Source organism: Myotis yumanensis, unplaced genomic scaffold, assembly GCF_028538775.1.
Source record: "Myotis yumanensis isolate MYYU_CA2020_CCGP unplaced genomic scaffold, mMyoYum1.0.hap1 SCAF_2, whole genome shotgun sequence".
Lineage (NCBI taxonomy): Eukaryota > Metazoa > Chordata > Mammalia > Chiroptera > Vespertilionidae > Myotis > Myotis yumanensis.
In genome coordinates, this window is record NW_027223753.1 from 163,284,044 (window position 1) to 163,311,270 (window position 27,227).

At 50.8% G+C, this 27,227-nt stretch overlaps 1 protein-coding gene and 1 pseudogene across 14 annotated transcripts in view; both read right to left on the reverse strand.

Moving 5' to 3' along the window:
* Positions 1-27,227, reverse strand: part of TNK2 (tyrosine kinase non receptor 2) — a 47,923-nt gene that overhangs the window by 12,010 nt on the left and 8,686 nt on the right. For 7 of the 14 annotated variants that reach the window (XM_070406454.1, XM_070406459.1, XM_070406451.1 and 4 more), the window contains exons 1-8: positions 12,025-12,398; positions 7,508-7,688; positions 6,408-6,478; positions 4,308-4,529; positions 3,183-3,335; positions 2,442-2,719; positions 609-735; positions 67-213 (exon numbers count right to left, since the gene is read on the reverse strand). In XM_070406454.1, the coding sequence (XP_070262555.1) occupies positions 67-213; positions 609-735; positions 2,442-2,719; positions 3,183-3,335; positions 4,308-4,529; positions 6,408-6,478; positions 7,508-7,688; positions 12,025-12,102 (1,257 nt within the window). In that variant the 5' untranslated portion in view covers positions 12,103-12,398. Of the gene's footprint in view, positions 1-66; positions 214-608; positions 736-2,441; positions 2,720-3,182; positions 3,336-4,307; positions 4,530-6,407; positions 6,479-7,507; positions 7,689-12,024; positions 12,399-14,626; positions 14,749-16,580; positions 16,600-27,227 lie in introns of those variants that run through there. The other 7 variants (XM_070406458.1, XM_070406453.1, XM_070406461.1 and 4 more) reach the window with 7 other exon arrangements.
* LOC139002197 (ubiquitin-ribosomal protein eS31 fusion protein-like) lies at positions 24,919-25,557 on the reverse strand (annotated as a pseudogene).

Here is a 27,227-nt window from a genome sequence, read left to right on the forward strand (position 1 = left end):
CACTCCCCACTCTGGGACTGACCCCTGCGTGGATACCCCAGGACCCGTGGGCAGACCTGCCCTTACCTCCAGCAGGAAGTCCCTCAGGGCCACAAAGGTGGGTCTGTCCTCCGGTTTGTGAGCCCAGCACTGGACCATGACATTGTAGATGTCTTGGGGGCAGTCCTCGGGCCGGGGAAGACGCTCCCCTTCCTTGTCAATCTTATGCAGGATCTGGAGAGGGGGAGCAGTTTGAGTACAAGCAGAGCACCCACCCTCCCTCCGGCCCATGGAACAACCGGCGCTTTGGGCGGCCATGCCCGAACCCCAGAGAGGCCGGCTTCTTCTGGGGGCAGAGTCTATGCCCAGGCCTCACTTTTATCCCCAGGTCTGGGCCTCTGAACAGGTGGCTGTGGCGAGGACTAAGAATGGGAGCAAGCGCCACCTGCTCCTTTCCTGACCTCTGGGGGCCCTTGTCTTTGCTCAGCTTTCTGAGAGGACACACAGACATGGAGCCTGGGGGACAGGACTCCAGCAGGTAAAGGCCAGTTCCAACAGGGCCAGGTTGGGAGCCAGGAATCAAATCAACCCGCTCCCACCCTACAGGGAGCACATCCCCAGCCCCTCACCTGACTGCCATTAAGGCCAATCCAGGGCTCCTGGCCATAGGTGAACATCTCCCACAACGTTACCCCAAACATCCAGGTGTCGCTGGCATGGGAGAAGGTGCGTGTCTTCAGGCTCTCGGGGGCACACCTGGCAAAGGCAGGGGTCAAACGGAGGCCTCTCCGAGCATCCCCACCCACATCAGCCCCAGTGGACATAAATGCTCACTCAACAAACATGTTGCTGCCCCATGTTCTAGGCTCAACAGCAGGTACTAGGGACGTATGAAGGGGAAAGGCAGCGCGTCTGAACTATGGGATACACAGACTTGCAGAAAATGATGAATGCTCAGGTTTTTACACACATGCGGCCTGCAGTGGGAAGAGGGTGAAGCTGCCAGGTCAGGAAAGCAGGGAAAGGAAGACGGTCAGAGGCTCTAGGAGGGGCAGAGGGAGGGGGACAGAGCTCCGGCTGTTTTATAATTGTGGTGGGAGGATGACAACTTCCAGATTTGGGGCAGGATCCTAGCATCTGGGTCATTTCAGCAGGAAAGTGTGGGTGGGAAATTTGGATAGGGCCTGGGGAAGAACAAAAACGGGTGAAAACAGTCACACCAGCTTCACGCCAATATCCGCACACGCTCTCTGGGATGCCCTCTGGGTGAGGACAAGCACCACTGCAGCGAGGCTGGCAAAGGGGAATTCCAGCAGCACTGAGGCGCAGCGGGAGGAGGAAGCCACTCTGGATGAAGACTCAAAGGACCTCTCACGGGACTGGAGAGCTAGCCCTGCCACTCAAAGGGGTGGGGCCAGAGAAGGTCATTCTCAGCCTCCTAGTCCTCATCTGTGAAATGGGAATACAGTGGGGCCTTGACTTATGAGTTTAATTCGTTCGGTAACGGAGCTCGTAACTCAAATTACTCGTATGTCAAATCAAAAAGTGAACGAGTGAGACACGCGATGCTGGGCTGATGTTGTGGCGTTCACTGTGATGTTCGCTGCGCCAACTAGCGATGGGGTATCTGAAGCTGGCTCGTAACCCAAATTTTAGCTCGCAACTCAAAGCAAAAAATCGGCCGAGAGACGGCTCGTATCTCGAAAAACTCGTTAGTCGGGACACTCATAAGGCAAGGCCCCACTGTAATAATAATCTGCTCACTTCACAGAGCTGTTTCAAGAGGGCTGCATAAAAATAGGTGACCTTATAATTACCATCCAAACCAGGATGCTTGGGTATGAAAGGGGTGCTATCAACTCCTCCGGGACAACAGGCACAGCCCAGGATGCATGATCCCCTAGGTATCAGGTCAGTTACTAAGCAGGGTGACTGTACATCCTGGATTAGAAGGTTTTCTGGCCAGCTGAACCAGATCGACTCCTCCCACCTCAAAGCAGGGAGACCAAGCTCCTGTGGGTGCCTTCGACACCGGAAGACGACGCTGGTCTCAGCACAGGACTGGCTCACACCGGGGCCAGGCAGGGCCAAGGACCACCTTGTGTGCAGGTGAACATCCCTGCTCGGTCAACAAAGTCTAGCCTGGCCTGGCCCTGCCTTCCACTAGCTCTTCCTGGAACATGTTTACCAACCAGTCTTTACTTGGCTAACTTCTGATATTTTAGGAGCTTAATACTGAGTCTTCCAGAAAGCCCTTTTCCCTGTGTGTTCCAGTGCCTGGCACATGAAAATTCCTGAATGAATGAGTGAATGAATGGGCACACAAGGACACCCCGGGCCCAGAGGAGACCAGGGCTGTTGTGGGTATAAAGGATCGAGATACTCTGACCCTCGGTGTGCAGGGACCAGGGTGGGGTGGGGTGGGGCCCAGGCTCTGTGAGCTGGCGGCACCGGCCCCTCACCAGGCAAAGGGCACCTTGCGATGCTCCTGCATGACGTAGTGGTCGTCATTCTGGGGGAGTGCTCGCATCAGCCCGAAGTCCCCAATCTTGACCAGGTCGCGTGTGGCCAGCAGCAGATTGCGGGCAGCCAGGTCACGGTGAATAAAGCGCTTGGACTCCAGGTAGCCCATGCCCTCAGCCACCTGCACAGCATAGCGGCTCAGAGTACCCAGAAGGAAGTGGCCCTGGTGCTTGCGAAGCCGGTCCAGCAACGATCCCAGAGGCGCCAACTCTGTCACCTGAGGCCACGGAGAAGGTGGGAGGAGTAAGTGTGGCTCAGCATCCTGCCAGAGCCACGCTCAATGCTCCTTCCTGGCCTGGCCTCTGTGGACCTCTGGGAGTCCTACAGCTTCCCCAGCCTCTCTCTCTCGGCAATGTGGGAAACTGAGGCCCAGAGAAGCAACCAGAAGAGGCTCATGTTAGAAATTCCAAAGATTACACTCTAGGACCAGCTCCTCCCATAGGTGTTACTCTGCCAATGAATACAAGCAAAACCCAGAGGTGGGCATGGGCTCCAAAGGACACGGTCAGTCCCAGGCTAGGGGCCCCTGTGAGCCCCTTTGCCACATCAGATGGGGGACCAAAGCAGGACCTGGGGGGACCTCTGATCTTTGTCAGGATGGGAGTAACCACAGCCCAGGCAGGAGAAGGGGCGGACCTGGGGCCCGGAGACCACAGCCAACGCCCACGCACGGCACTCACCATCTTCATGGGTGGCGTGAGCACCACACCATAGAGGCGAATGAGGTTTCGGTGGTCAAGCGAATGCATGGCATTGACTTCCCGGATGAAGTCGTCCATGGCCTCTGGCTGGCTCAGCACATCAGGCTTTAGGCACTTCACAGCCACACTCACCTGCCCAGAGTGGAGATTGCACGGAGTCAGGACAGGCCCCAGCCCCCAGCCCCCAACACTCTGAGCCAACCTGCTCCTCCCTCCAACTAAGCTCAAACATCCTGGCTTCAGATCTGCTCATCTGGGTGGGTGAGCATGTCACAGGTGCCCTGGCCTGGCTGGGGAAGGGCAGCTGGCCGACCCCCAGGGCCATTGGCTGGGCCTTCCTTTCCTGAGGGAATGCCCAGATTAAATAGCAACCATTTGGTAAAGATGACCAGTGTGATGATAGGATATTAAAATGTGATAAAGTGTTATAAAACATTAAAAATGGTTTGGTGTAGGAGAAAAATGCTTTAAATCTAATCCCAAACCACTAATCTATGGTGACAGAAGTCAGAACAGTGGCCTTCCCTGGAGGGAGGAGACACTCAGCGCAGGAGGGAGGGAGGGAGCCCTGGTGGCGGGAAATGCCGATACCATGACCTGGGTGTGGCTGCCTGCGTCTGTGCACAGGTGAACACTCACTGAGCTGGACACTCAGGAGCTGCACCTTTATTATATACATGCTTTGGATGCCTCTGGGGGGAAATTTCAAATAAAACACCAAGAGAAAGGGCAAGAATTTAGAAGTTATATTTAAATTTGTATCTTAACTAAATGCAACAAAATACCTGGGGGCGGGGGGGGGGGGGGGGGGGGGGGCAGAAATGCTAACTGCTTCCTGATTAGTGAAAGCACAGCAATTTCCCCCTTACTTTTAAAACAGTTTCCAAACTTTTATAATAAGTTATTTGTATAATTTCAAAAAGAAACAGCTGTGTCTAGTTAAACCTGAGAGTAGAATCCAGGGCAAGAACTCTGCAACCTGTCCCCAGCTCCCTTCACATCCTAGGCGAGGGGACAGAGCCACTCTGAGGGCAGAGTGGGGTCTCTGCCGGTCTCCTGGGGGCCTGTCCCCTTGCTACACCCCACAGGACCTGGGCAGCTCACCGTCTTCCCTGAGGGGGCGTCCCACTCGCCCCTGCGCACCACGCCAAAGGAGCCGTCTCCGAGCTTCTCGAAGAGACGCAGGTCCTTCTCCCCAATGAGGCAGGTGAGGCTCTGCAGGGGCCCCTCCCCTGCGGGGCCACCAGGGGTGGGCGAGGTCTTCAGGAAGGCGCTCTGAGAGTGATGCGGGGGGAACTCAGCCTCCAACCGCTTTCCACTGAACACCTGTTTGAAGGCAGCCAGAGGCCAGATGGAACCCTGAGGCCACAGTCCTGCCCCAGCGGGCCCTCACGTAGCCTCCAGATAGATCCTGGCTTTGCCAAACGGCTGGGGGGAGGGGGGACAGCCTGGCTGAAGGTCCAAGCCCCCTCCTGACCACACCCCCAAGACAGGAACCCAGAGCTTCAGTGTGGCCTCAGGGTGTGTATGTGGCAGAAATGGACTGACAGGCATGTAGCTTGTGGCTACTGTGGCCCCACACCCAGCTGGGGATCCGGGGCAGCCCAAAGCTACGCTAGGCACCACCTTCCCCCCATCCATCCCTTTCTGCACCCCCTCCCCAGAAGAGACTCCAGGCCCTAACCGGAGCAGATGGGTAGGAGCCTAAGGGGCCTGCCACAAACACCTCTCTGTCCATTTTTAGCCTTGGCCCCTTCTCTGGGCTGCCCATTTGGTGCTGTCTGTCTCCACCCTCCCCGGGGAGCCGGCTGCCCTTCTTCCTGCCAGAGCAGAGGATAATTTGAGCCTGAGGTTAGCCTGTGAGTGTGTGGGGGGTGCAGATGAAGCAAGGCCTTGCTGGGGAAGGGCCTGGGAAGACAGCTGGGTTTCTGGAGGGCCGCCGAGAGCTGAGGGCTGAGAAAGAAGGGAGACGAGAAAGAACTCTGCAGCCTGAGCTGGACAGGGAAGGGGACAAAAGTCAGGGGACAGGAGGAAGGAGGCCCTGAGGGTCAGGGCTGGCCTGTCAGTTGGATTTGGCCACCCCTACAAAGCCTTGGCTTCAGGCTGCAGAGCCTACCCAGCCGGGCCCCTGCCCCCAAAGCTGGCAGAGTCTTATCTGGACGGACAGTCTCCAATCTGAGGGCCTCTTCTGGCTGCTGCTCTGTCCTTCCTCCCAGTAACTGGAATCCCTGACGCTTGCAAACAATGTTCAGCTGACAGGACCGTGCACACAGCCGGTGAGGTGAGGTGAGCCGGGCAAGTGTGGCAGCACCGTCCGACTGGAGACAAGCCTCACGCCTCGAGTCTGGAGAGGCTCAGTGACCGGCCCGGGGAACCTCCTGCGAGTCCGCGGTAGATCCAAGACCCCGGAAACCTGGCACACTGCACAGCCTTTCCCTCCTGCCTTCACCCGCCCCATCATGCTCATTCTTCCCTAAAACCTGGGCAAGGGACCAGGACAGTGTCCCCAGAAAAGGCCACAGGATCCCAAGAGACAGCCCCTTTGCCAGATCGCAGCCAGGAAATCTCTGCTGTCCAATCCGGTCCAACTGTGCTGCCCTGCCTGCCCCCCACCCCAGCCCCGAGGCCAGAAGTGGGGAGGGAAGGCCCTGGCTGTTTCATTTCCTCCCGCATTGTCTTCCAGACAATGGGCAAAGCTCCACTGAGTCAGACCAGGGACTCACCACTCCACAGACCCAAATTAGGACAAAGGAGAGGGAAAGAAGCTGTCAGCAAGGCCAGATGACCAGAGGAACCCTCCACAGCTGGAGGAGGGTGGGGAGGAAAGAAGCAATGCAAAGATGTGCTGGGTCCAGACAGTCTGCACTACCCCAGGCTTGACACCAGCCCCCAAACTCAGACAGAGCAAGGGCTCATTTACGGTGTACTTGTCAGCCAGTGCCTGCTGCAGGCCCGGCACCATCGCAGAGCGGGAGCGGATGTGAAGCCACAGCTGTACACAGGCTACTCACGTGCCGTCTCTAGCGGAGACAGACACTCAGCCAGGCAGCTCCACAAGTGCCCTGCCTGATAAGATCCTGGAGGAGGGAGGTCTGTACAAAGTGTGAGATTATACTGCCCAGGAATGGGGGAGTTTCCTAGGACGGACATCAGAGTGGGGCCCCACGAGGCTGCTCCCGCCCGTCTCACTCCTCAGCCACCTACCTTGCTCATCCAGGACTTGCGCTTGCACATGGCCTTTCTCCTCTTCACAGCCTCCCACAGCCGCCGCTGGCCTGCAGGGGGGACAGGAGCCCAATGTTACTAAGGCTCACGCCCCTCGAGAGGCTGCTGCCCACTGCAGGCTCCCTCTGTCTCCCGTGGTGAGTCCACCACTAGATACTGCCCAGCACAAGGAAACCAAGGAAACAAGCCATCCCAACCAACCAGGGGCTGCAATTATTAGATGATCCTGCATTCCATTTCTAGGCAGTGGTTCTTGAATTGGACGGAGGTATTTAACCACCAACACTGAACAGTAGTTCTCTGTTCCCAATTTCCAAGAGCAAAGGAAATCAAGGTAATAGAATTTTCCCAATTTTGAGTTTTTCTCCCATAAAACTTTATTATCTTACTGGCATCAGACACCAACTATCCAGGCCAAAAGTAGCAGAAGTCAATGTCTAATTCAGCACACTATTACTTATTGAGCTGCTTTAAGTTGAACGCACAAATAAGTTTCTATGTCCTATAAGGAACACCATGAGTTCTATATGCTGCAACCACTACTTTTAGGATCAATACATTCTGATTGACCAGATCTTTGTGAGATAGACAGAGAAAGAAAGACAGATCAAGAGAAAATCAGCAAACCATCTGAGGGTTTTTATCTTCTCTTCTTCACACAAATCTCTGGATACTGAACCCTGGTGTTCAAACTGGCGAATAGGACAGACTCAATTCTACAGGTACAGGTATAAAGGAAGAGAAGGTGGAAGAAACACATCATACAAATGTCTGAACAAACCAGAGGGCCGTAGTTAGTTCTGAGTAGCCAGAGCTTTAAGTGAGACTCCTCGAAGTCCCGTTCACCTTTACAAGTGCAAACTGTCCTCACGCACTGACTGTGTGCGGCATCTACTGAGCCCCCCCGCCCCCCCCCCCCCCCTGCACCGGGGGCTCTTGGACAGGCAAGAAGAGTTCTCAGCTATGCCACTCCATGCAATATAGTGGGGAGGGCTCCTCCATGTGCTTGGCAATCCTGAGGACAGAGGAGGCAAATGGTCAGTGGGGAAACGAAGAACAAGGCCCACATCTCCACCTACCAGGCCGGCCCATGCCAATCTTCTCCAGGTCCTCATTCTTGACATACTCAAAGTGGGACAGGCGGGTGACATTGAGGTCGTCACGGAGCCGCAGGAAGTACTGTTGCAGCTGCACCTCGGACAGCAGCTCCAGCAGCCAGCCTGTACCCTCTTCTGGCTGCATGCTGCTGCTCCCCAGCCTCTGTGGGGAAGAAAGAGTGAATCAGGGCCCAGCCGACATGGCTCAGTGGTTGAGCATCAACCTATGAACCAGGAGGACACAGTTAGATTCCCTGTCAGGGCACATGCCTGGATTGCAAGCTCGATCCCCACTGTGGGGCGTGCAGGCGGCAGCCAATCAATGATTCTCATCATGGATGTTTCTCTCTCTCCCTCTCCCTTCTTCTCTGAAATCAATAAAAATATTTTTTTAAAGACAGCCATAAAAAAATGAATATATTAAAATAAATAATTTTTTAAAATATTATTGTTGTTATTTAAAAAAAAAAGAATGAATCCAGGACCTAGGGATACAGGGAGGTAAAAGGGGACCCTGCCCGAGTGCGCTGGGCTCACCCACATCCTACTCTGCTGCTTCCAGGACGGATTAAAATCACCTTCTTGCTCCTCAAAACAGCTGCACAGAACAGCAGATACCCACCTGCCCCTTTTCTTGCCAGCAACAAGGGTAGAATTAGGACAGTTGGGATGCAGCCCAGGCACTGGAGTCAGGGTCTTACTCACAAAATCTGTGGCTCGGTGACCTGAGATCAACCTCTGTGTTCTCAGGTTCCCTGTCGGCTCAAACTCTCTTGGGGTCACAAACTCTTTGAGAATTTGATGAAAATGATTTGGTCTCCAGGGGAAATAACACATTCTTAATCATAAAGTTTCACTCAAAAAATTGGAGGTACAGGGTGGTTCTCCAGACCTGAGGGACCCCACCGAAAGGACATAGGGCTAGATGAGTCCTCCCAATGCTTGATATATCAGAGCCTCTCTCCCCAAGCCAAAGCCCTCCCCACAAGTGCCTCCTGGACCACAACGAGTGGGAGACAGGGGGACAGGCAAGGGCTGGAGGGAGTGGGGGCTTTCAGATCCAGCTCAAAGAGGCAGCATTGCTCAGCTCCTATCAATGGCTATCACAACAGACTGAGGCCCAGTGTTACCAAAATTTGCAATTTGTTCAAGAAATACTAGCTATCTATATGTGAAATCTATAATAATAAAAGCATAATATGCTAATTAGACCGGATGTCCTTCCGGACGTCCTTCCAGACCAAGTCGGGCTGCGAGGGAAGCCCGGGTCCCTGGTGCCTGCCAGCGGCCAGAGGGAAGCCTGGGTCCCGGATGCCAGAGGGAAGCTGGTGGTGGCAGCCAGGGGAAGGAAGGCCTATTCTTGCACGAATTTCGTGCATCAGGTCTCTAGTCTTGCCATAATTTTTTTTTAAAGGTAATATAAGCACATGGTAAAATATTCAAAAGGCACATAGGAGCCATAAAGTCTCATTCCCTCCTCTATTGCACAGCCACCTAGCTTCCCTCCCCAAAGCCAGATGCCATCAATAACTTTGCAGATCTTTCCAGATTTTGTTTTGTTTTTTAAAGAGGAGCTTTCTTCTAAAGCTTTTAATTTATTTTTTTTGTAATCCTCACCCAAGGATATTTTTTCCATTGATTTTTTAGAGAGTGGAAGGGAGGGAAGTGGGAGAGACAGACAGAGAAAGAAAGACATCCATTGGTTGCCTCCCATTCACACCCCAACCCGCCCCAACCAGGGCCAGGGATCAAACCTGCATCCCAGGTATGTGCCCTTGAATGGTAATTGAATCTGCGACCCTTCGGTCAAGGGCCAACACTCTAACCACTGAGCCAAACCAGCCAGGGCTTCCAGAGTTTGTGTCCCCCCGCCACACACACACACACACACACACACACACACACACACTGTTCCTACATCATTCTGTTCCTTGTTTCACTTAACATTATCTTTCTCTTCTGACTTTTTTGTTGTTGTTGTTAATCTTCACCAGAGGATATTTTCCATTGATTTTTAGAGAGTAGAAGGAAGGAGGAGAGACAGAGAGAGAGAAACACTGATGTGAGAGAGACACATCAATTGGTTGCCTCCCGCATGCACCTCGACCAGGGCCAGGGATCAAGCCTGCAACCGAGGTATGTGTCCTTGACTGGAATCCAACCCAGGACCCTGCAGTCCACAGGCCAACGCTCTATCCACAGAGCCAAACCGGCCAGGTATCTCCTGACTTTTTAACTATGTCAACTAATTCAAGTTTGAAACACACACACACACACACACACTCTCTCTCTCACATGACATACTCTATGTTGGCCAGACAACACGTGCTTGCAGGCCACAATCAGCCAAAGCCCCACCAGTGAGTGACCTCTGATCTACACTTTCTTGGGCCCAGAGAAAGAGGCCAGTGGCACCCTCAAAACGAAGCAACCTGACCCACCAGACACCAAGCCCATCCCTGTCCAAGTAAGGCACCTCAGAGCTGAGAGCTAGGCCAGGCCAGCCCCTGGCCCATGTTCAATCCCAGAGGTATTTAACAGTGAGGAAACGGGCAAGGCAAAAGGTCAGCTGCCCGCGACCCCATCCTCCCCAACTCGGAGGTGGCCTTGTCCCTCAGCTCTCATCGCCGGTCACACTGAAAAGCAGGCTCCCGGAGCGCTCACAGCCTGGGCCCAGCACGAGCCTCCTGCCCCCACAGTTCCCAGAGGTGCTGCCAACCCAATGCCAGGAGTTCAGACTTTCCCAGGCAGCTCGGGGCAGTACAGAGAGTGACAAATGGGAACCAGAGGACCTCAGTTCAAACCCTGGTTGGCTCTCCTGCCAAGGTGGCTGGGCCGCAGGGGGTTTCCAAACTAAGCCATAACCCTTTACCCAGAAGGTTCTCACAAAGGCTGTACAGCCCCCTAGAGGACGTTTCTGGTTGTCACAATGTTGGGGGGCCACTGGTGGTCTTTAGGGGAGACAAGAATGTGAGTTACCCTGTAATGCACAGGAGAGCTTCACACACTGTCCCAAATCCCATACAACTTCATTCACGGAGGTGAAAAATTTGTTTGTAATCATCTGAATCTAGAGTCGAATTCCATTTTACAGTTGAACAAAAAAATATTTTTGCAGTCTTGATACATACCAAATTTTTCTGGAATGGAACTAGCATACTGTGTTAACTGAGGGAAAACTGGCCTTTGCTTTGTTCAGAACTTAGCAAAAGTTGGTCACTATTCAAAAAAAAAATGGTCACTGAAGGCAACCCATCCTCACTCTTTCAAAACACCCCTCCCAGTCAGCACTTGTAGATGGTGCTTTGTGGTGGTGCTACAGGAGGTCTTAGCGTCGACTTCATTCTGTCAGAGTGCACTGACACAGAATACATGAAGTGGTGTAATTACTTTTAATTCTCTTTTATAGTGCAGGTGGCATTACATTTGTTGACTGACTGAACGTAACATACACAGTAAGCATGTTATATTTCTATTAATTTTAAGAATAACAATAAAAATAACTAACACTTCAACTACATTACTATATGCTGGGCACAGTGCCAAGCATTTAGCAGTATTAACTCATCCTCAGAAAACCATCTGTTATAAACAAGGGGTGTGGGCTTAAGAGGGAGGGACACCACTGCCTTCCAGAAGAAAACCCCAAAGGTGCACTGTGACATCACTGCCCTCGGAAAGTCTCCGTGGCCGGGCCGGAGGGGCGGGGCCAGCTTTTTCACGGACAACCCCTCCCCAACATGGCTCAGCCTCCAGATGGGGCTTGCCACCAGGGCAAGTCCACTTCTCTCCTTCCCCAGTGCCCCAGTTCCAGGGCTCCAGGGTCCCCATGCCCACCCTCCTCTGGGGCAGGAGGCAGCCACTCCTGAGGACAGCTCAAAGCCATGCTCTGGTGTTCAGGGCGAAGGAAGACCCAGAAGTCCCTCCCCTGAAGAGCACAGTCCAACCTGTTCCTCTCCCCTGAAATACCAGCTGACAAATCTCCCGACTCAGCTGGACACTCTCCTCCCTGCTCCCCAAGCCCAGGCAACAGAGGGGCGTGTGTGGGAAGACTGAGAACACTGGGATCCCAGTGAGCAGATAGTGGGCAGGCTCCCAGTCCTGTCTCTACCACCAAGCCCAGGATGCCCCTGGACAAGTCCCCCCCTCACCCCTACCTGCCCCTCCAGCCCAAGTTTCTTTGTGAAGCGCAGAGCACGGCTGCAGCTGTCCCCCATGTGCCTGGGCCCCAGCGGAGCCCAGAGCCCGCACACCTATGTCTGACACGTGTCGCTCTCGAGGCGGCATGCACATTTCCCAAGTACACCCTTCTAACACTCGCCAACAAGAATGCAGCACCAGAGGGGAGAAGCCACTCAGCCCAGACCCCCCGGTCAAACCCTCACTGAAGGGGTCCCTCCGCCTTTCCCAGTCCTGCTCTCTGCCCCTCAGTGAAGTGCTGGCTCTGAGGAGCTGATCCAGTCTCCAGCCAGTCCGCCTGGCCCCAGCCCCCCACTCACTGTGTATAGTCTTCGCCGCAGTCTGGCCAGGAGAGGAAAGGAGAGCTCTAGGCCAGGGAACCGACGAGCTGCTGGCATCTCCACGGAGCTGGACCCCTGACTGGGTTCCTTGGACTTGGGCTTGAGAAGTGGGGGAGCAGGGACCTCAGCTTCTAAATTTCAGGTCCTGCCCAGAAGGGAAGCTGGCCAGAGGTCTGCCCTAGGAGCCCCCAAAATCCCACACCAGGGTTGGGATGTAGGGCAGAAGAAGAGGGTAGGTCCCTTTCTCTGCTGCACAGCTGTTTCCACAGGTGGCTAGTCTGCTAGGGAGCAGGTTGGCTCTTCTCTGGACTGCCTGCAGCCTGAGTCCTCTCTGTCCTGTTTCTCTGTCTTCTCTCCAGAGCAGTGGTCACAGCTCCAGCCCTACTCCCTGGCTCCCCCTCCCGACTGCCCTCCCTCCCTCCCTCCCTCCTCCCTCCCTCCCCAGCTGAGCAGCTCTGACACTGGCTGAAAAAGGACCTTTCTGAATCACTGCCAAGAAGGCAGTGGGAATGGGGGGACTCTTCCTTCCAGCCACCCGCACTGGCCCCCCTGCCTCCCCATACACAAGGCCCCCTGTCTCTGGCTTCCACCCCAGCCCCCATAGTTGCAGACAACTCCTGGGATTTTAGGGTGGGGGCTATGTGAATCAAGCAGCAATGTACAGAGAATGGTTGCAGGCTCCCATAGGGGCTTATCTGGGCCTGGGAGCTGGTACATAGCCTGAGTGAGGGGCTAGGACACCAGAGTCATCCCTGGATCCTGCAGGCAGACCCTTCGGAGACCCTCCCCCATCTCCCAGTCCCAGCCTTGGCTGGGCGTCTCCTGGCTCAGGCCCTAATGTGGCCCTGTTACCCTGGTGCCCGACGGAAATAGGAGGCCGGCAGCCTGCCAGAGCGGGGCAGTCCAGCCAAGATCGAGAGGGGGTGGAGGGGGTAAGGAATCTCCACCTCCTCCCCTGGGGTTGCCTTGTCTGCTGCCCACAACACTCAGGGTACCTCCTCCCCAGACCAGCTGGCCAAGATCCAAAGCCCCCTCAAAACAAACAAATCTGCTCCTAGACCGGGCTGGGATTCCCCCACCCCAAGCTGTAGCATTCAAGGCTGTATGATGTGCCTTGTATAGCACCCATACACACAGACAACAGCCCCAGCTAAAGGGAACTAGAGACACTCCATCAAGCCCCCATGGGCCCCCCATGTTCCTGGAGCTGACAAATGATCCCTCTGCCCCTCCTCAAGAGAGCCAGCTGCTCTTACACCCCCCTCACCACAGCCCCCAGACACACCTGACAGCTGCAGGAAGTCCTCGCCGGCTCCCTCAGCACCCCCACCCCCCCACCATGCCCAGGGAGCCCCTGTTTCTTTCACACTGCTCTCTTGTCCCAATCCAGCTGGCAACCAGCACTGAGAGCCCCAGCTGGCTAGTGGGGCAGGCAGCTGGGGTGAGAGTTTGGGGGAGTCAGCATCCCAGGCTCTTTCCAAGGCCTCTTCTCTCAGTGTTTGGAGAGGAGGTACCCAAAGGGACAGCCACTTCCTGGCCGGAGCCCTGATGGGGGGGGGGGGGGGGCGGGGGGAGGTGAATACACCCCAGCAATCAGTCCTTCTTCCCCATCCCCCTGTCATCCACCCCAAAGCTTGTGGAGCCAGCCAGGTGCAGCCTCCCCTCTGTCCCAGTGAATCACCTGTCTGAGGCTGGGGTCACAGATAATTGACAAGACCAGGCAGAGGTCACACTGGAGTGGACTCTTCCCCAAACCCTGGCAGGAAATGTCCACAGCTCAGAAAGGAACGCCCACGGCCTACCTCCCACCAGCACCACTCTGAAGGAGACCCGGGACCTGATCCCGGGAGACAATGGAAGCAGGATTACTCCCTCAGCTCCCAGGCGGGGCTGCTGGGTGACAGTGGCCAGATGAAAAACCCTAGGCACCCTCTGAAAGATGTGCCCCAAATGCACCAGAACCCCGTGCCTGGCTCTCCCTCGGACACAAGGTAAGAACAAGCCTCAGCAGCTTGCTCGGCAATCCAGCTGTGAGAAGCTGTAAGAAAGGAAAAGCATGGTCAGGGGTCTGAGCTCAGGCCAGGTCTGGGACCCCTTGCTCCCAGTCCTGGAAAACAGCTCCCACCTTCTGGCCCACCTTTGTCCTGTCAGCTACTGCCCTCTGCCGGCCACGAGAGAAAGTGCAGGATCTCCATGGAGAAGGAGCAGTGGTCCCATAAATATGGATGGTGACCTTACTTTCTAAAGCAAACAGGGGCATTTGGCTTGATACGCATATTTGAACGGAATGTCCACGGGAATGTCCAGGGCACAGGGATGCAGTGCCCGGAAATGACTAAACCCAAAAGCAAGCCCACAGGCCAGCTGAATTGGGACCCAGAGACACTGAGGCCAATGCCAGCACCAGTAATTCATCACCACTGACTCACCCCGCCCCGCAACTCCCCACAGCAACACCAATGCTTCACCCAGCCTCCCGGGAGCGTAGATACCCCTCACTCCTGGCTGCAGTGCGCAGGGCCGGGCCCTCCGCTCACCAGCAGATGATGGGGCGAGGTATCCCCCAGGCTTCCCCCATTACCTGCAGGACCTCCTCGCCCCCAGTCAGGCGCTGATATGCAGATCTCTCCCCCATGGAACCCAAACTGCCCGCGTTAACGCCAGGAGGGGAGCAGCGCCCTCCCGCAGCCCCCGCCCGCCAGCGGCACCGGCGGCGTCACTGCCCTGCGTCCTGCGGGGCCGGGCCTGAGCATCCTCTAGTCTGGAGTCTAGGAGAAGCGCAGGGCCGCTAAAGCACATCAGCCGGGGGAGCTCTGGTCCTGGCCCCCACCCCGCACGCACCCCACGGCCTCCTTTCCACCCCCCACCCGCTGGCAAGAGCCCGCGTGGTTGCTGTCTCTCCGGCTCAGACCGCGGCAGGCCCCTCCCCCAATCCTGTCCTGTCTGCACCAACCAGCCGCTGCCTCTCCGCAGGGCCATAGCCTGATCCCCAGGCCCATGGCTCCCCTGGGCCCCTTGGTCTCCAGGATCCCAGAGCTCCACAGCCACCAGCTTGGTTCTGGGGATTCAAGGGTCCCCATATTCCATGATAAGGGGGTCCATCCAAGAAGCATACAGAAGAGAAGCACCCCCTGTCCTGAACCAAGCTGGGACCCCTCCCTCTAGACAAGGGGCCTGAAGCCTATCCCTCCACCAGCGCAGCTTCCACTGAGCTCCAGGAATGAGCCCACCTGCCGGCTCCCGGCGGCTCCTCTTCACTCCGCTCCACCCTCTCTTCCAGCCGCAAACCTGCTCGGCCCAGCACGGAGGGAGCCACGCCTCCTCCGGCACCGCCCCAGCGCCCACCCCCCTACGCCTCTTCGTAGCCGGGCCTTGACCTTTCCCTCCCGCCCCCTCCCCCAGATAGCCCGGGCTGTGCGCGCGCAGGAGGGCAGGGCAGAGTGCTGGGGCTGACCTCTCCGGCCTCCGAAGAGCACCCCGCGTGCCCACACTGCCTGCCGGAGGAGCTGCCCCTATACCTGCCCACCACGAACTGTCACCCAGCATCCAGGTGAGGCCACAGCTAGCAGAGGAAGCCTCACTGCAGAGGCTCCTCCTCCCCGCCAGCCCCCAGGGCTTCGAGGCGAACGCACACCCTCTCATTTTGCTGGCATCTGAAGCATCCACTGACTCCACAGTAACAGGTATTTACGGCTGAGCTCAGGGAACTTCACCCTTTTAGGGTTGGGGCCGAGGAGGAGAGAGATGCTGAGACACCCGGCCACACACTCAACCTCATGAGTGAGGCGAGATCCCAGGCGGGCACTAGGTGAGTTTTCCATAAGGCTCCGCCTCCTCACAAGCTCGGTCGCAACCCTAAGTATGCCCCTGCCAGGCAGCGGTTTATTCGAGGCAGAAGCTCCTCTGCGTCTTACTGCAGCTACGACAGAAACTAGTTTTGGGAGTAGCTGCAAGAACCCGGAGTCAGATGGCTGTGGAGAAAGAGGCTGAAAATGCCAGGCCCGTTCTTTCTTCTCCCGGTTGGGTGAAGGGTCTGATCCAAACCATTCCTCCTTCCAGCTTTTCTCTCCCTTCCTCCTCCCCTATAAGCCCCCTGCCATCTTGTTATAAAGATATCCACAGGATCCAATCTGCCTCTAGAGTTTGGGGAATCCCACCCACTCGCACGCCTCTCTGGTCTGTAACTTGCCCCCATATCTCTAAAAGGGAACGGGAGTGGCCAGGAATCTGCTGTTCACCCCCTCTCCCCCTCCCCCAGCCTCTCCAACAGCATCAGTGAAGTGACAAATCCATACCGAGGAGCAGACGTGACATGTAATTTCCGGCCAAGAGGATTTTTCCAAAACAATCTACCGTATTCTCGGGAATATATGCCAGTCCCACCTCCAAGCCAGCCCTCTGCCACCTCTGCCCTCCCTCTTCTCCGAGCCCTAGAGGAAAAACAACATATTGGGTAATGCTGGTAGCTCCTCTCAGCCAGAGGATTATCTTGCCTTACATGTCAGTCCCACCAAGCCCAGGCAGCTTCAACTCACCCTCTGTGAGCAGGACCCAAGCTTCTGGATCCAGGCCAGGCTGGTTCCCCTCAGGTCCTCATCCCAGAGGGAATGCATTAGGCAGCCCCACACCTTCAGGTCAGCCCAGGTCTGACATCATACTGGTTTGAGGAGGAGGCTGGCCAGGGGCCACAGGAGAGAAGGGGATGATTCAGATACATACCATGGCTGTTCACACCCTCTCCATCTCCAGGACACAGCGGCCCACTCCCTCCCAGGGGAGCTTGGCATCTGAGATCCTGAGGACTGGCAAGGCTGAGGCATACTTGGCAGCAGCGCTGGGCCCACAGGCCCTGAGTCCAGCCCTAAAGCCTCTTCGCCCTTCTCGTTAACTGTTGGTGTTTCCTAGGACTTCTGAACTCTTCCTTCTCAATGGATGTTCTGTCCATGGGTCATCACCTCTCCTCCTAGAACTCCGATTACCACCATGAGCTATCTGTCTCCGTTCCCGAGTTCCTGAAGCTCTAGACCAGTGGTTCTCAACCTTCCTAATGCAGTTCCTCATGTTGTGATGACCTCCAATTTCATTGTTACAAATTGAACATAACTAAACATAGTGATTAATCACAAAAACAATATGTAGTTATATATGTGTTTTCCGATGGTCTTAGGCGACCCCTGTGAAAGGGTCGTTCGACCCCCAGGTTGAGAACCGCTGCTCTAGACCCACATTTCTACACATTACAGGACAGCCCCACCAGGAGGACGCGTAGGTAGGTACCACTAATTCTGAGCTCATCTTGAACCATTTAAACCTAGCTCATGGGTGCCCCTGTATCCTGATTGAAAATCACAAGCCAACACCAGCCACCCAAGCTAGAAACCTCACCCCTGCCCCCCACAGCCATCCTACCTTCCCTAGGCAGGCCACAAAATCTTCTTGTTTCTGCCTCTTTATGATTCCTCCCATCAATACCACTGGGATCAAAATGCAGGCAGGCCTGGGCTGAAATCCTGGCTCTGTCACTTTCTAGTTGGGCAACTTTTGGGCAAATGACTTAACCTCTAAGCCTCAATTTCCTCATCTGTAAAATGGGGATAAATAATACCTCCTTTATAGAGTGTAGATTCAATGAGATCATGAATGGCATACTTAGCACAGCACCTGGCACACAGTTGCCTATTGTTACTATTGTCATCTGAGCACAGATCTAAAGTCCCTTCCCTGCTTAAAGCCTTCTGTAGCTCCTCACTGAACCAAATACAAGGCCCTTCAGGATCTACTCCTTGTCTATTTGTCCAACTCCATCTCTTACCATTTTCCTTCAAATGTCTCCATGTTTTCAAATCCAGTAAAGCAAGCACCTTCATGGAAAGAGGGGCTGCCAAACTCATTACGGCCCCTCCTGTCCCAGGCCCACTAAGCTACTTTGCTCCCACAAAGCCACTTCAGATCCAGGGACAACATGGCCGGTCACTCAGGCAGAAGGGGAGTCTTGCATTGGAGGAGAGAGAAAGGGACAGGGAAGAGAGGAAGAGAGGGGGCCAGGGGGAAAGAAGGAGTGGGGGGAGGGGACCCGAAGGGGAAAGGGGGGGGTGACAGGGAGGAAAGGCAGGGCACAGAAGCAGAGGCAGATACATCCGACAGAGGAGCCCTCCTGTGCCTCATCTCCTTAGACCACAATGGAGAAAGAGGCGTAAGGACCTTCACAGAGGAAAGGATCTGACTAAACATCATGACACAGACCAACACTGAATTCAACACCTCCCCGCATGTACCAACTTGGCCTTGGAAGTATTCTGTAACTGTTTTGTGCTCCACCAGCTAGAGACTGGCGTGCCAATCCCGACACTCCGAGACAGGACACTGAGAGCCCTAATGCATTCCTGAAGCACTCCTCTCCCTGCAACACAAACACCACTCAAGTGACCGGGTAAATTCCTGCAGCTGCCTGGGTCTTCTGCACACCATGCCAATCCTCTGGCCCAGACACCAGCATGGCACCAAGGCCCGGCAGTGTCTCAGAGCAAGGGAAGGATGTAGTTCCAGCAGCCCGGCACTCCCAGAGCTCTTCCAGGGCTGGGCAGAGGACGCCCAGCTAGTCACCCGCATTCTGGCTCAGGCCTCACCCCACCCCCACCCCTGGGGAGAGCCTAGAGCTGAAGTGGCCTATTGTTGGGCCCTGGAGGTAGGGTGGGGAAAGCCAGAGCTGTGTATTGTAAATCATTTACTCTGCGAGGGGGACTGCTCATCCCCATGTCACAACATGTCATGTGTGTGTGTGTGTGTGTGTGTGTGTCTGTGTGTGTGTGTGTGTGTGTGTGTGTTTCCTTCTACGTCCTGCCTGGATTAGGGTTCAGGATCTGAAAAGAGGAGCTGCACACAAATGAGAAAAGAGACAAGAGACAATTTGGAAATATTGGGGGACCAGGTGGGCAAGTCCAGAAGGACTTTCACTGATGCTCAGGCCGCTCCAACCTTTTATTTGATCTGGGGTAGCCCTAGGGAAAGGAGGTTTCAATGACACACAGATTAGCTCATCAGAAGACAATTTCCAGAAATAGGCAGAATATCTAAACAATAATCAACAAGGATTTACATAAGTATCTAAGGAATTAAGTGAACTAAGGTGGGGATGATGCTTCAGCTACCATTATCTAGATTAACTGGGCGGTACACAGCCCCAACCTTTGCTAGGGCTTCAAAGGTCACTAGCTTTTGGGGGTCTCTACTCTATGCTCAGCTAGTAAAGACAATAAATAGTTTCTGGCACAACAGAACGCCAGGAGCTAGGTACATCCACTGCAGAGCAGGCTGCCAGGCCCAGGAGACGAAGAAGGGTCTGAACCTGGGAGAGAAATGTCAGGGACTTCAAGATATTCAAGATATCATAAATCCCACCATATCCTGCCCACCCATTTTAGCAATAGAGAAACCAAGACCCTAAATGGGAAGGGACTTGCCTGGTCCAAGGCACTTCAGAACCTGTCATAGGGAATGAATCTCCAGGAGCTGGGGGCGGTCAACAATTCAGAGTGATGGTAATTCTTTTCTGACCATGGAGGAGCAGCAGCCCTGCCAAGATCAGGGACTAGTAAAGGCCAGGGGCCCAGAGAGGAGACCTGACTCCTTGGGAGACAGCACACAGAGGAAAGGCAGAGATAAGAAGAACCCCGTGTTCTCATACCCGCTGAGCCCCTTGGCTTCAGGTTCCTCAGGAGGTACAACTGCTGAAAGGAGAGACCAGGCCAAACATCTCACCCTACACCCCTCCTCAGTCACTCACATACCTACTATGTTTTCACCTTGGGCTAGGATTTGGGGGAAGTATAAAGGAGAAGTCACAGTCTGGGCTCTCAAGAAAACCCAGGTTATGTGCAGGTTCTTTACTAAAAGCTTTATTTCCATTGGCCGATTTAAACCCCCACCCCTTACTACATTATTCCCATTTTACAGATAAGAAAACTAGCTCTAGCCGAAACCGGTTTGGCTCAGTGGATAGAGCGTTGGCCTGCGGACTGAAGGGTCCCAGGTTCGATTCCGGTCAAGGGCATGTACCTGGGTTGCGGGCACATCCCCAGTGGGAGATGTGCAGGAGGCAGCTGATCGATGTTTCTCTCTCATCGATGTCTCTAACTTTCTATCTCTCTCCCTTCCTCTCTGTAAAAAATCAATAAAATATATTTTTTAAAAAAAAGAAAGAACACTAGCTCTGAAGAGATGGCCATGATCACCCAGAAAGTAAGAAATGAAGCCAGAATTCTGTACACTACATTGCTTGGCTCAAGAATGCAGGCCCATGGTGAATAGAGCCGGGGTCTTATTCATTAAATGTACGCTGGATACTGAATGAATCCATGGATTCTCTAAGGTTAAAGAGGAGATAAACGTTCTAAGACAGCGGTTCTCAACCTGTGGGTCGCAACCCCTTTGGCAGTCGAACGACCCTTTCACAGGGGTTGCCTAAGACCATCCTGCATATCAGATATTTACATTACGATTCATAACAGTAGCAACATTACAGTTATGAAGTAGCAACGAAAATAATTTTATGGTTGGGTCACAACATGAGGAACTGTATTTAAAGGGCCAGAAGGTTGAGAACCACTGTAGAGAAGGCTGTAGATTGCAAACATGCACATAATTTCACTCCTTCCCAAAACTCTACCAATATTACAATTTAAAAAGGAGAAATTTTTGAATGGCAGAAGTCCCCAAGGATAAGAACAGTAGAGACAACCCACAACAAAACTTGGGAAGCTGGAAAGCAGATGGGCCTGTGACAGTTGAAGGATGTGTTCTACTAAAACTACTGAGTAAACCAACAAAGGAGAAGACACAAAATACAGGCAACAGAAGATCCCACACAGAAGGGCTGGGAAGGAAACGCCCAGGATGCTGGAGAGAGATCCCAAGAGGGCAGCTAAGCATCATGATAGAAAGCTACCAGTCCATGCTGCTCCAGGACACAAGGCCCTGAAACCTCTTCAGAAAGATGGCTCTGATAGAATACCAAATGGAAAATAACATCTTGATGAATTTAGACAGTGACTGGAGAGTTCGACTCATTGAAAGATACATAGAAAACTAAGCAAACAGAAAAACCAACTCCAGGGAGAGCAAAAAGTGGTGCAGGAAAGGAAAAGTCATCATAGTTTATTATACCAGAACAATGTAAACTCGGACAGTAGAGTGAAGGGGGAAAAAATGAGATGTACCTAGAGTGGATGGACTGAAAGATGGGAAGCATTAAAAGGTGGAAAGGTGGGAATGAAGGAATTAAAGTCAAATCCTCATCTTGGACCAAGATGGAATAATAGAGATCAGATTTAATTTCCTGACTGAAATAACAATAACAGAAAAATAGATAAAATATACAAAATGGTTTTAAAGATATCAGATCTCAGGAAACAAAAGACAGTGATACCCATGAGACGGAAACAAAGGACCTCAGCCCTACAGCTGGGTTTCCAAACTACAGCCCAGGTAAGGGAACCAGTCAGACTCCAAAAGACTCCCTTAGTTGTGGAGATGGAGCTGAGTGTGGGGATAATCATGCGGCCAGAGTTCACAGAACAGATCATCAGAAAAGAGAGGGCACCATAAAGGTCTCTGAAGGGCCCCCTCAAATATTCAGCTGAGTTCTGATCATCACATGAATGTGCAGAAACTACCCAAGGCTGGGAGGAAAAACACTCAAAAGGATAGAAGTAACAGTGCCTGGTACACACAAGTCTGGGAAAAATGCCTATTCCTAACAGGTTGGAAAGGCTAGGCATTGAGTAAAATATACAAATGGGTCTTGCCTCAGCAGTGGGGGATTATTAGCCCTAGACTGAGCACAGCTCTGGTCCCACTTAACAAATCTTAAAAACAAGACCCAAGAGGATCACACTATTTCCAAGTCACTTAACTATATCCCTGAACAAAGCTCAAGAATATTTAATAGAGAACCAAGATGGCGGCATAGGTTAACGCCGGAGTTTGCTGCCTCGAACAACCACTTCAAAAATACAACTAAAAGACGGAATGGACATCACCCAGAACCACAGGAAGGCTGGCTGAGGAGAGATTCTACAACTAGAAGTAAAGAGGAATCCATACCAAGAATCAGAGGAGGCGCAGTGCGGCGGTGAAATACCAAGGTGCGGAGGTGCGGGTGGAGCCGGCCAGTGGCAGAGGGCGCGATTGTTGTTTTCAATCGGGAGGGAGTTTCAGACTCTGAGCTCCAGATCCAGGCGAGTCTCTAGGGACCCAGATTCAAACAGGAGAAGCGGGAAGGCAGCTTTCTCTCTGAGGTTTGCAGCCGCTGCAGAGCTGCTGGGGACAGAACTGAGAGCAGCCATAACTGCTCCCTCCGCCCCGCCCTGTTGATCCCCTGCAACCCGCCCCGCCCAAGCCCTGCACAGAGGCATTTGCCGGATAGCCTCAGGCAAAGGCTGGATTAGCACTGCCCTAGAGATTCATCACAGAAGCTCTCCCACTGCAGACACAGCTGACTCTCATAGCCAGTTAGCCTGGAGGACAATTTACCCCTAGTATTGCCAACAACAATTAAGGCTTAACTACAACAAGACTGCGCACAAAGACCACAAGGGGGTGCACCAAGAAAGCATAAAAATGCGGAGACAAAAAAACATGACAGAAATGGAGGATATAGAGCGAAAAAACGCACTTTTGAGGGCTCTCAATAATTTGCTAGAAACTGCCGATAAACTTGAGAGCCTCAAGAAATCTAATGAGACCCTCGATGTTGTGATAAAGAACCAACTAGAAATTAAGCATTCACTGACTGAAATAAAGAATATTATACAGACACCCAACAGCAGACCAGAGGAGTGCAAGAATCAAGTCAAAGATTTGAAATGCGAAGAAGCAAAAAACACCCAACTGGAAAAGCAAAATGAAAAAAGAATCCGAAAATACGAAGATAGTGTAAGGAGCCTCTGGGTCAGTTTCAAACGCACCAACATCAGAATTATAGGGGTACCAGAAGATGAGAGACAGCAAGATATTGAAAACCTATTTGAAGAAATAATGACAGAAAACTTCCCCTACCTGGTGAAAGAAATGGACCTACAGGTCCAAGAAGCGCAGAGAACCCAAACAAAAGGAATCCAAAGAGGACCAAGGCACATCATAATTAAAATGCCAAGAGCAAAAGACAAAGTGAGAATCTTAAAAGCAGCAAGAGAAAGAGACTCAATTACCTACAAGGGAATACCCATACAACTGTCAGCTGATTTCTCAACAGAAACTTTGCAGGCCAGAAGGGAATGGCAAGAAATATTCAAAGTGCTGAATACCAAGAACCTACAACCAAGATTACTTTATCCAGCAAAGCTATCATTCAGAAGTGAAGGTCAGATAAAGAGCTTCACAGATAAGGAAAAGCTAAAGGAGTTCATCACCACTAAACCAGTATTAGACGAAATGCTGAAAAGTATCCTTTAAGAAGAGGAAGAAGAAGAAAAAGGTAAAGATACAAATTATGAACAACAAACATGCATCTATCAACAAGTGAATCTAAGAATCAAGTGAATAAATAATCTGATGTACAGAATGAACTGGTGATCATAATGAATCAGGGACCTAGAAAGGGAATGGACTGACTATTCTTGGGGGGGAAAGGGGAGTGGGAGATGCAGGAAGAGACTGGACAAAAATCGTGTACCTATGGATGAGGACAGTGGGTGGGGAGTGAGGGCAGAGGGTGGGGCGGGAACTGGGAGGAGGGGAGTTGGGTGGGGGGGGAAGAGGAACAAATGTAATCTGAACAATAAAGATTTAATTTAACAAAAAAAAATACTAAACAGCCAAAAAAAAAAAAAAGAATATTTAATACACAGCAATCAACAAGAACATTCACACCATCTGGCATCCAATAAAAAATTACTAGGTATACAAAAACCTATAATCCATAATAAGGAAAAAAGGCAATCAATCAAAACCAACCCAAAACTGACACATTAGAATTAGTAGACAAAGACATTAAAACAATTATTGTAACCATATTTTTTAAAAGACTATCATTGAACTTCTAGAATAAGAACTACACATTATGAGATGAAAATATAAACTGAATGGAATCAGAGGCAGATTAGACACTGCAGAAGAAAAACTTGAAGACACAGTACTAGAAATTGCAAAATGAAACAGAGAGGAAAAAAGAGATTCCTTTTTAAATGAACAAAGCATCCATGGACAGTGGGACAATTTCAAGTGGCCTAACGTACATATAATTAGAGTGCTTAAAGGAAGAAGAGAGAAAATTGGGAACAGAAAAAATATTTGAAGGACTTATGGCTGAAATTTTCCCAATTTGATGAAAACTAAGCCCTCAGACTCAAGAAGTTCAGTGAACTCTAAGTACAAGGCACATGAAGGAAACTACACAAATACATATCATAATCAAACTGCTCAAAATCAGTGATAAAGTGAAAATCTTAAAAAGTAGCTGGGGAAGGCGAGGGAGAAATGTAGCATAAAGAGAAAGAAAGATAGCCCTAACCAGTTTGGCTCAGTGGATAGAGCGTCAGCCTGCGGACTCAAGGGTCCCAGGTTCAATTCCGGTCAAGGGCATGTACCTTGGTTGCAGGCACATCCCCAGTAGAGGGTGTGCAGGAGGCAGCTGATTGATGTTACTCTCTCACTGATGTTTCTAACTCTCTATCCCACTCCCTTCCTCTCTGTAAAAAACCAATAAAGTATATATTTTTTAAAAAAGAGAGAAAGAAAGATAAAGATGACAGCACATTTCTTGCAGAAACAATAGAAATGAGAAGACAATGGTACAACATCATAAAAGTACTGAAAGAAAAAATTAACTAGAATTCTATTTCAATGGAAATTTTTTGTTGTTGTTAGTTCATGTCTTTTATTAACCCATATACAATCACTTGTCTTCTGGTTTGTTGAAGCAATAGTTCAGACAACATTTGCCACAATGTCTGTCAAAGTGGCTGGCCATAAAAACTCCAGTATTCATCTAAACAGCACTCCCAACGAAGGCAACTGATTTTGCCATTCTCATCCACTTGGTAGTACTTCAGGACAGCCAGCTTGACCTTTTTTCTCTTATGTTCATTCTTCTGGGGAGTGATGTTTAAGACTTCCTCTTCCTTGTCTTAGCACGACTACGAAGTTTCAACACAAGATGAAGAGTAGACTCCTTTGGAATGTTGTAGTCAGACAAAGAATATCCACCTTCCAGTTGCTTGCCAGCAAAGATCAGTCTTTGCTGATCAGGAGGAATTCCTTCCTTATTCTGGATCTCGGCCTTTACCTTTTTTATTGTGTCCAAAGATTCTACCTCGAGAGTGATATTCTTCCCCATAAGGGTTTTCATGAAAATCTGCATCTTGGCCTTGATTCCACCGCAGATGGCAGATCAGAAAGTCAAAATATATTTTTAAAATAAAGGCTAAATAAACTTTTTAAACATATAAAAGCTGAAAGAACTCAGCATCAGCAGACAAACCTACACTCCAGTAAATGTTAAGGTCCTTCAGATAAAGGAAAATAATACCATATAGAAATATGGATCTCTGCAAAGAAATGAGCAGCATTGGAAAAGCAACTACATGGGTAAATAGTTAAGATATCTTTCTTATTGTTTAATTACTTTAAAAGATAAATTGACTGTTCAAACAAAAATAATATCAATGTAGTATGGTGTTTATAACATGTGTAATTTTTAACAATAACAGCACAAAGAAAGGAGAGAAAAAATATACTACTAATATCACTTGGAGGCAGACTATAATAAGTTAAAGATGTATATTATAAATCCTGTAGACATTACAAAAAAACTATCCTCATAAACATAGATGCAAAAATTCTTAACAAATACGTACTTAGCAAACAGAATTCAACAATATATTTAAAAAATAACACATCGCGACCAAGTGGAGTTTGTCTCAGGAATGTAAGGTTGTTATAACATTTTAAAATCTATCAATGTAATTCAACATTTTAGAAACCTAAAATAGATCATTTTGATAAACACACAAAAAAGCATTTGACAAAATCCAACATCCATTCCTATTAAAAAATCTCAGGAATAGAAGTGAGCTCCTTCACTTGATCAAGGTCAATGAAAAACCGACAGCTGACATCATGAGTAACTGGGAAAGACTGAATGCTTTTCCCTGAAGATCAGGACCAGGAAATCTAATGTTCTATTCAACATTATACTAGAGGAGATAATTAGGCATAAAGATTACAAAGGAAGAAGTGAAACTGTCTTTATTAGCAGATGACATCACAGTCTATATATAAAATCCAATGGAAGCTACAAAAAAGCTACTAGAATAAGTCAGGTTAGCAAGCTGGCAGGATTCAATATCAATATACAAAAATCAACTGTATTCATATATACTAGCAACAAACAATTGGAAACCAAAATTTAAAAAGTAACACCATCTTATAGCAGCATTACTGACAACCAAAAGTTAAGAAGCATCCATCTATGAATGAATCAACAAAATATAGAATATTCATATAATAGATTATTCAACCTTAAAAAAGAAGGAAATTCTGACACATGCTACAACATAGATGAACCTTGAATACATTATGGTAAGTGAAAAAAGGTTAAATACTGAATAAAGAGTCACTGTTTTGGGGTGTGTTTGTTTGAGAGAGAGGAAGGGAGAGGGAGAGATAGAAACATGAATGCAAGAGAAGAGAAACATCAATCAGCTGCCTCCTGCACATTCCATACTCGGGAATGAGCCTGAAACCCGGGCATGTGCCCTAACTAGGAATCAAACCACCGACCTCTTGGTTTGTGGGTCGATGCTCAACCACTGAGCCATAACAGCCAGGGGGAGAGTCAGTGTTTAATAGGTACAGAGTTTCAGTTTTACAAGATGAAAAATATTAAGAAGATGGATGGTGATGTTTGTACAACAATATGAATTTACCTAACAATACTGAACTGTACACTTAGAAATGGTTAAAATAGTAAATTTTGTTATGTATATCTATAATAATAAAAGCATAATATGCAAATTAGACTGGATGTCCTTCCGGATGTCCTTCCAGGATGAAGCTGGGGCTGCAGCCATGGCTGGGAGGGAAGGATCCAGGCAGCTGCGGCAATGAAGGCCTACTCTTGCATGAATTTCATGCATCGGTCCTCTAGTTTTACCATAATTAAGCTAAATAAAAAATTTAAAAAT